The sequence below is a fragment of the Frankliniella occidentalis genome, unplaced genomic scaffold (genome assembly GCF_000697945.3).
Source record: "Frankliniella occidentalis isolate FOCC.00 unplaced genomic scaffold, Focc_3.1 Scaffold201, whole genome shotgun sequence".
NCBI lineage: Eukaryota > Metazoa > Arthropoda > Insecta > Thysanoptera > Thripidae > Frankliniella > Frankliniella occidentalis.
Genome location: NW_026267327.1, coordinates 400,046 through 408,790, shown reverse-complemented (window position 1 = coordinate 408,790; position 8,745 = coordinate 400,046). Strand labels below are relative to the sequence as shown.

At 38.0% G+C, this 8,745-nt stretch overlaps 2 protein-coding genes across 2 annotated transcripts in view; both read left to right on the top strand.

The window, feature by feature from the left end:
• The window catches only part of LOC113205794 (protein HIRA), an 8,593-nt gene extending 3,897 nt beyond the window's left edge, over positions 1 to 4,696 (top strand). The window contains exons 3-17 of the mRNA XM_026421549.2: positions 70 to 180; positions 267 to 365; positions 452 to 634; positions 716 to 1,320; positions 1,420 to 1,697; positions 1,900 to 2,042; positions 2,147 to 2,201; positions 2,381 to 2,666; positions 2,756 to 2,930; positions 3,015 to 3,281; positions 3,369 to 3,474; positions 3,564 to 3,686; positions 3,773 to 3,948; positions 4,041 to 4,135; positions 4,224 to 4,696. Coding sequence (XP_026277334.1) covers positions 70 to 180; positions 267 to 365; positions 452 to 634; positions 716 to 1,320; positions 1,420 to 1,697; positions 1,900 to 2,042; positions 2,147 to 2,201; positions 2,381 to 2,666; positions 2,756 to 2,930; positions 3,015 to 3,281; positions 3,369 to 3,474; positions 3,564 to 3,686; positions 3,773 to 3,948; positions 4,041 to 4,135; positions 4,224 to 4,346 — 2,825 coding nt within the window. The 3' untranslated portion in view covers positions 4,347 to 4,696. The remainder of the gene's footprint in view (positions 1 to 69; positions 181 to 266; positions 366 to 451; positions 635 to 715; positions 1,321 to 1,419; positions 1,698 to 1,899; positions 2,043 to 2,146; positions 2,202 to 2,380; positions 2,667 to 2,755; positions 2,931 to 3,014; positions 3,282 to 3,368; positions 3,475 to 3,563; positions 3,687 to 3,772; positions 3,949 to 4,040; positions 4,136 to 4,223) is intronic.
• Positions 4,697 to 6,000: 1,304 nt separating this feature from the next.
• Positions 6,001 to 8,745, top strand: LOC113205795 (E3 ubiquitin-protein ligase parkin). The gene is made up of 9 exons (XM_026421550.2): positions 6,001 to 6,323; positions 6,482 to 6,653; positions 6,739 to 6,932; positions 7,028 to 7,176; positions 7,256 to 7,454; positions 7,558 to 7,695; positions 7,769 to 7,894; positions 7,991 to 8,075; positions 8,156 to 8,745. Exons 1-9 carry the CDS (start codon positions 6,072 to 6,074, stop codon positions 8,263 to 8,265), a joined length of 1,425 nt encoding a protein of 474 aa, XP_026277335.1. The 5' UTR covers positions 6,001 to 6,071; the 3' UTR covers positions 8,266 to 8,745.

The window sequence follows — 8,745 nt, the reverse complement described above, 5'->3', positions numbered from 1 at the left end:
GGGGGGGTTTCTATCCATAATGACTGTTTCAAACCAATATTTAATTTCGCAATAAATCATTTTTGCCAGGCTTGGACTCAGGCAAAGTTGTCATTTGGAATATGGCACCTGTTGTCAGCAAGAAGGCTGAAACTGATGAAAATATCCCCAAAATGCTTTGCCAAATGGACAACCACGAAGGTAAGCCCCACATTTGTGTATCAATCATCCATTTTCTCCGATTTTCTCTTGCTATGTATTCAGTTTTACCATTCTATTACCCACAGCTTGTGTAAACTGTGTTCGCTGGAGTCACTCTGGGCGCTTTTTGGCCTCAGGAGGAGATGATAAACTAATTATGGTCTGGAAGATAAATCAGTATGCTGGTAATTACACTTGTGTTTCTCAAAGTATTATGCAAGTAATTCTCCCTGTAAACAGACAAGCTAAAGACTGTTTACCCTGTTTCTAGGTGGGAACACAGTCTTTGGGACTGGTGGAGGTATTGTTAATGTGGAGTCATGGCGTTGCTCATCCACTCTAAGAGGTCATGAAGGGGATGTGCTGGACTTGGCATGGTCTACACATGATGCTTGGCTAGCGTCATGCTCTGTTGATAATACTGTAATTGTTTGGAATGCTCTAAAATTACCAGGTATAGTTTTGTTGTTTTCATGCACTATGTTCTCTTGATAATAAAAGCAGTTGTAATGTAACTTGCTATTTTTGTTGACAGAAACTATTGCTGTCCTGAAAGGCCATACCGGCCTTGTTAAAGGTGTAACCTGGGATCCAGTTGGAAAATATCTTGCCTCTCAATCAGAAGATCGGACGTTACGGATTTGGAGAACTGTGGACTGGAAAGAGGAGCAAGTTATCAAGGAACCATTTGAAAAGTGTTCAGGAAGCACACATGTGTTAAGATTAAATTGGTCTCCTGATGGTGAATTTCTTGTGTCAGCCCATGCTATGAATGGACCTGGCCCCACAGCTCAAATTATTCAACGTGAGGGTTGGACATATGAAATGGACTTTGTTGGTCATCGGCAACCTGTCACATGTGTTCGTTTTAATAGTGTTTTGTTCCGCCGCCCATCTAAAAAAGCCTCACAGTATTCATGTGTTTGTGCTATTGGCTCTCGTGATCAATCTATTTCGATTTGGCTAACTTCTATGAAAAGACCACTTGTGGTCATTAGAGAATTATTTTCAAATTCAGTTCTTGATGTGTCCTGGAATAGCAATGGAAACCAACTTATGGCATGCTCATGGGATGGCAGTGTAGCTTATATTGAGTTGTCTGAAGAGGAATTTGGTAAACCCCTCACCAAGGAGGAAAAGGTAATTCTATGAGGAACAATTTAAGCAACTGAAGTTTTGCCATTTTGTATCCACCTATACTTGAACCAAATTGTTGATACATGATATGATACTCCACAGATTTCCCTTCAAGAAAAGAAATTTGGGAAATCATTACTTTCTCAAAAAGACACCTATGTTTCAAGAGTTGTTGAAACTCCAGCATTACTGCAACTGCAAAACAAGGCAGAGTTGAAGTCAGATGGAGTCCCTCTGACCGGTTCTGCAGCAACAGTAGAAGATAAAAAAGTGACTTCCACTCCAATTAAAGGACCAATTAGTAAGCAAATTGAAACAAGAACTTCAGATGGCCGAAGAAGAATCACTCCAATGTTTATTCCATCAACTCCAGACAGAGGGTAAGAGGGTGTCTAGCAGTGCCTCCAAAGTTGCAGGCTCGTGCGGGCTACTCCGTCCTCCGCCCATGTTAAAACATAGGCGCCAAAAAAAGAAGCCCGCAACAGCCTGCCCTTTTGGAGGCACTGGTGTCTAGTTAACATGAAATGTATCTACATAAAGCTAGGCTCATTTTTTATGTCTTATTTTGTCTTTTATCTCTAGGGATGTTCCTCAACCATTTAACGCATCTGCATCGGCTCAACCAACCTTTAGCTCAGCTGAAAGCAAAAGTCAAATTGTTGTGGAAAAAAGAGAGGATGTTGTGAAACCAAATGTGGCGACTGTGAAGTCTCCCGTAAAAGACGGTACTTTTATTTCTATACAAATACTTTTTTATCTAGTAGTCTCAATATTACATTAATATTCCTGTAATGATTATTTTTTTAAAATTACTTTTTTTTATTATTAGGACCTGTTGTTAATGGCCATGCTCCTTCAAGTTCTGTTGTTGAAAACACATCTGAGTAAGTTTTTCATTTTATAACATTCTTCTAGTTGCATATATATTTCAATTTTTTTCATTACTGTTAGTGTTATTTCACCAGGTTGAAAGATGAAGTTTTTAGACAACTTCTCTAAGATAGTCTAAATTTATACCTTAAGAATCAATTTGAACATGGATGTTTTTTTTGTTTTGTTAAAGGAAACCCTCTACTACCGCTCCAGTATCTACCCCCTTCGCTCCTGTTTCGTTTGGTGGCAAACGGAGAACAGAGAAAGAGAAGGAAAAACCTGCATCCTCTCAAACTCCAAATCAGGCTTCACAACCTCAACAACCCAAGAGGGCACGCTTTTCGCTTGACAGGCCAGCTGTTGCCTCTCTACCTCCTACTCATACTGCTCAGGATTCAGGTCCTCTTACAGGTCGTGCTGACGGGCCTGGAATATTTTTGCCCCCTCTAAAAAGCTCAACAAAATTAGCAGTCCAGGTACATATACATGAAGTCTTTTCTATGCAAGCTTATGTATGTACTTTTTGTGTAGTTTATTGGTAATAACTATGATGATTATCTTTCAGGTTGAAAGTGCAAGGCTACAGAGGGAAGCTCATTGGGTTGAGGTCGAAAATGCCTTTTCAAACACTGTCTCTGGTCCCTTATCAAGATTGAAAGTTATCCGCAGCTCTGCTGTGTCTTCTGGAACCTCTGTTGGGAGCTTGAAACCACCAACAGTTTTGTGGGATACAGTTTTTGGTATTTTTTATTATTTGTTAGCCTCCTTATAAAATCTTTATTTTGGTTTCCCTCCTTAATTTGCTTAATTTCCTTTCTTTTTAGGGTGCCCTGTCATTGGTCTTGTAGCAAATGCATCATTTGTGTGTGTGGCACTTGAAGATGCCACTTTGCAAATTTTGGATTTTAAAACAGGATGGCGCAGCTTTCCTCCTCTTGTTTTATCTGCCCAAGCTAGTAGACTTTCCCTGAATGTTAATTCTTTCTTCATGGTTGTGACTGCATGTGGGCAAATGAGCATATGGGACCTAAGCAAAAGTCGTAAAGTACTTTCAAATGAAAGTCTTCTACCCATTATGACAGGACTTTCAGGTACTTTATCTCATTTTTTCTGCATTAATGTAGTGTGTAGCAGTTTTATTTTCTTATAACTTTCAATTCTACATATTTTTCTTTCAGGTTCACAAGTTACCTTACTCAGTTGCTCTCTGTCTCAGAATAATATTCCTTTAGTTTCACTATCTACTGGAAAAGCATTCACATTCTCTCTTGATATGGGTTGCTGGTAATTATATGATACATAGGAGCTATGCTTAATGCTTTTTACTTGAAGTTTAGAAACAGCAAACCTTACTTGTGATATCTTTGTCTCAGGATGCAGGTTGGCAATAGTCGCAGCTCAGTTACCCGCAATTCAGCCCATCAGTCTTTCCTTGGCAATCCTGTGTCCAATGGTACTACTTTACCTTTAACTTGTTTACAGGCTGACATTCGCAGGTATTTATCATTGACATCTAGAAGTATGAGTATATGTGTTTCTCTGCAAGGATTACAACCACTGTGAATACTTGTCTTTTTAACAGCTGTGGTGGCGGCAATCGGCTTCTGGGAGTGCCTAGCAGCAGTGCAGCTGCTTCTGTCATTCAACCATGCTCTCTAGCATTTCTTGATGAACAGTTATCAGCCTGTAAGGCAACTTCTTCCCCACAAGAGTACCAGTACTGGCTGTTGACAACAGTTCGATTTCTAGTCCACAATGGTAAGTTTTCCATATTTTATGTTTTTTTTGTATTTTTTAAGTTTTAGAGTGAGTGTGTGGTTTTACAGTCGAATTTTTATTTCTTTGTGCAGGCTTAGAGGAAAGATTAAGGCTCATTTGTAATGATCTTCTTGGACCAATACACATGGGAATATCAAAATCAAAAACATGGGATAGTCACATTTTGGTGAGATTTGTTTCTGATGCTGATAGATGTTTTATTTGTGCAAACTAAATTCCAGTATGACTTATGTAATATTATTTCCATCTCACAGGGTGTCTCTAAACACAGTCTTCTTAAACAAGTGTTAGAGATTGTTTCATCTAACTTAAGGTGGCAGCGATTATGGACTGAGTACACTGACCAAATTCAGTCAGTAGAAGAGAAGCCTAACTGAAGCAATTCTTAAGTTGATTATTTTATGATTTTAGTTGGTAAATCATGTACCTGTGAAACAAGTTTTGAAAATTTACTTGCCTTGTAAAGTTATTTGTTGAAGTAGATAATGAAATATTGAAGATTCTGATGTGTGCAAGTGTTGAACACTGCAATTTTTAATTTCAGATTTTATTCCCTTTCAATTTTAAATTACTTGTATTATTGGTTATTGTGTATTGTCAATCTCTGGTCTAGTTAATTGTCTTTCATGTGTGCTCATTGTTTATACATTTTTTATAAAGTGATGTGATACGTTAGCTATAGGTAACTTTTTGTACATTAAAACACTCATGATTCTTTTCAACCAAATAGTTTAATTAGATATATTTTTTTTTAATTTTACAAAGAAAATGAACAAACAAAATTAACAAAACTTCTTTTTTTTCCCATTGATTTTTTATTCTATAAAACAAATTTTTCAATGTTACCAAAAAACAAAAGTAATAATTTCTACATTATACAACCACTAGTTCCTAGGGATTTTCATTACTGCTTCGATTGCATCTTCCAGCAACAGTGTTTGCTTAACAATTTGCAACTTCTCATGGTGCTTGGGTGTAGGGTAGACAGCTAGTTGTGCCACAACATGTTGACGGACTTTGTCACTCTTCACGCCATACAGGAGTCTTTCAGCTACTTGGTCGCACCAATCGTTCTCCAATGATGCCCTCATTCCTAGCTCCTGAACAGCTTCAACAAAATGCCTATTTGATTCCTTCAGACCTTGTTTCCGGCTGTGAAACAAGGCGTTGTTGCACTCTCCAATGTAGGGAGCCTCATACTCTTGTTGCAAAAGTGTGCACAGTTCGGTGATGGGTTTGGCCTCTACCTTCGAAGGCAGGCAGTAAAAGTGAAGCTTCTGGTACACTTTAAAATCTAAATGCAGAAGGAACAGCTGTCTCCTCTTGTTGGATGCCTCTACAACTTTCCCATCAGATCCAACAGGTTCATCTGGTATGTTGAGATACTTGCACAGCTGATCGAAGAGCTCCAACCAAGGCGCCAGCATCATCTTGTCGGGATTAAACTTCTCAATGTACACTGGTGGGCACATTGCGGGCGCATGAGGTCCAAGAGTATTCGGCATGGCGCAACAGAGCACGTGTTTCGAAGTGTCGGAATGACGATCCGCTGCTTGGTTCCAGTGAGCAGTAGAATCCACAATCTTCACAAACTGAACAGTTCGAAGCCAAATTGTTCAATTCGTTCACTGGCTGATAGTTCTTCGGAAGCAGACAATCAGAAATTCACACGTGTCGTCAAGCACCTCGGCGGACTGGAGCGATAAAGCACTCACGACAGACGAGTGACGAATGTGGAAAATGACTGACGACTGAGTGACAAAATGCCCGCCTTTTCCAGAGTAATCAGTGTAGGTAACAAACCAAGATGAGACAAACCACATCGTATTTTCAGAGTAAATTTCATCATGAAAAGTGAATATATTTTTTTATGTCTTTTATCAAATTTAAACAGTTCTTTTCGAGGAAATGCATTTGCACACCTTCCATAAATATGAAAACTAAATCAATTTTTGTTTGGTGGTTGGCTACTGTAGCTAATTGTAGCTGCGCTCTAGATGACCAATCAGAGCACAGCTAGCAGAAGCTATTCCTCCGAAAACAAAGCAGAGACGTTCTCGAACCGATGTCCTGTGGACGTAAATGTGTGAAAAACCATTGAAATGATTGTTGACTTTTTAAGACACTTAATTCAGGCCATATTGCAGCTAATATTTCCTACCAAGATGAAAGTGTCATATTCGCTCAGTGTATTTATCAAATCAAGTACTGGAAATACATTAAAGGTTGAATTGGATCCGAAGTGGGATATTCGAAGTTTGAAGGAAAGGATAGCACCCAAACTTGGATTAGCTCCCGAGGATGTCAAAATTATATTTGCGGGCAAAGAACTCATGGATTCTATTGTTATTGAGGTAAGATACAATGTACTTAAATTGTTGGTGACTGACTTTCGAGAATAACTGCATAATAGTCTGAAATGTCCATAACCTGTTGGTGTTTTTGCACAAAATTACATCATTTGGAATTGCAGCATTACTTTGTAGTAAATTTTTTTAAAAATCATTTGTAGGAATGTGACCTAGGTCAACAAAGCATATTACATGCTGTTAAAATTCGTCATGTTGAAAGAAATCAAGCAACTAGTAATGATAATGAACCTCACGGTTCTCGTCCAATGAACGAAACACTGGTTGACTGGCAACTTACTGCTAAAGAGCGTAGAAATTTGAAAACAGATGAAGGTAAACTATGTTTTTTTTTAACCTAAGCTGAATGTCTAAAATGACTTATCATTACTTGTTACACTTAATTCTAATTCTTTTTTAGAACGGGAAAGTAAGAAAGCCCATTTTTATGTTTACTGCCCTTCTCCATGCAAAAGCTTACAGCATGGTAAACTGCGTGTCAGGTGCGCCTCCTGTCGAAGTGGAGCTTTCACTGTTGATCGTGATCCACAATGTTGGGCTGATGTGTTAGAAAAGCGCAGGATCACTGGCGCCTGTGAGGAGGAAATCTGTCTGGTAAGTAATAATCATATTTTCATTCAATTTTAGTATTCTATATCTATTTTACACCCACTGTAAATATATGATTGTCAAATTGTTCTGGTTGGTAGGAATTTCATACTGAGGGACCACAGTTTGCTGAATTTTACATGAAGTGTTCTGAGCATACATCACAAGGTGAAGATGATCAAAGTGTTCCATTAAGTTTAATTAAACCTAATATTAGAGATGTTCCTTGTCTCGCTTGCACAGAAGTCAGGTATTCTTATTAAAAATTGTTTTTGTCTTTCTTTTTGAAATATGCTCCTAATCTCCATGTTTTTCATTTATTTTCTTAGTGATACTGTGCTCGTTTTCCCTTGCAAAGAGGGGCATGTCACATGTCTGGACTGCTTTCGTGCCTACTGTGTTTCACGGTTGAGGGATCGCCAGTTTTGGTCTCATCCTGAACTGGGATATACACTGCCATGTCCTGCTGGTTGTGGAGATTCTTTGATTGAGGAGATCCATCACTTCCGTTTGTTAACTGAAGAGCAGGTAAGTTTCTTAATTCGATTCCATTCCATTTCCTGATCTTTCCAAGATCCTGAGACTGAGATTTAAATTAATCAAGTTCATATTTTTCTTTCCTGTTTTGCAGTATGCAATGTATCAGCGCTTTGGAACTGAAGAGTTTGTGCTCCAAGCTGGTGGTGTATTGTGCCCACAACCTGGTTGCGGTATGGGTATTTTAGCCCCAGAAGATTGTCGACGTATTCAATGCCTTAATGGATGTGGGGTAAATATTGTAGTGTGTATAAGGTCTAAACTTAATCTTTTTTGACTTAATTTAAACATTTTGTCTGTTTCAGTTTGTCTTTTGTCGTCAATGCTTGCAAGGTTACCATTTAGGAGACTGTACAGACACAGGAGAAGGATCTGTTGGTCAATCAGGGGGAAATTGTAACTATAATATTGATCCAGTTAATGCTAGTCAGGTATGTGTGTTATTGCATTCAGCAATTTGTTAATTTGTTGGTTTAGCCAATATTTCTGCCGTTGTTGTTAATTTGACTGTTATGTGAACTTACCAGGCTCGTTGGGATGAAGCCAGTAAAGTGGCTATTCGAGTCACCACTAAACCTTGCCCTAAATGTCGCACGGCTACTGAACGAGATGGTAAATTCCAAACCATACATGTTAATTACCTATTAACTCTTTCTCCTGAAAAATGCAATGTACTGTTCTTAACTTTGCAGGAGGTTGTATGCACATGGTGTGCACCAGGCCACAGTGTGGTTTCCATTGGTGTTGGGTTTGCCAGACAGAATGGACAAGAGATTGCATGGGAAGTCATTGGTTTGGTTGATTTTCAAGATGGGTTGTACTGTGCGTGTGCATATATTTCAGATTTTTTAAATTTTTTTCCAAGAAAAATTTAGACTGAGGTACTTAGACTATTATTGTAGAGTTCTGGATACAGATTAAAGACAGGATATTGTTCTTTATCACACCTTTGGTTGAATGACTGATGATATTGTCCAGACCAGATAAGTAAATTCTTTGTGATTGTTTTTCTTAAGTAAAATGTGATAGTTCCTTAAATATTATGTTTGGTATCTATTTTATATTCAAGTTATGTATTGTTAAAAAATCTGGTGCAAAAATAATCAAACTCTGAAATATTTTTGTATAACAATCAGGGAAATCTTGCACTTTGTACTTACCCTTCAATTTTGTAGTTCTTTCTTAGTGTTATTGTTTGTAAATTTATCTTATGTTATTAGTATTTGCTAACCAATTCTGATTTGTTTTCTACTGTGATTGTTGGCATGTGATTTAGATATAT

What these genes read in the sequence shown, in the direction of transcription:
- LOC113205795 (XM_026421550.2), top strand. Translation starts at nt 6,072, where the DNA reads ATGATTGTTGACTTTTTAAGACACTTAATTCAGGCCATATTGCAGCTA. An exon ending in GTGAGGAGGAAATCTGTCTG is followed by an intron (nt 6,933 to 7,027) that starts GTAAGTAATAAT and finishes TCTGGTTGGTAG; the next exon opens with GAATTTCATACTGAGGGACC. An exon ending in GTTTGTTAACTGAAGAGCAG is followed by an intron (nt 7,455 to 7,557) that starts GTAAGTTTCTTA and finishes CCTGTTTTGCAG; the next exon opens with TATGCAATGTATCAGCGCTT.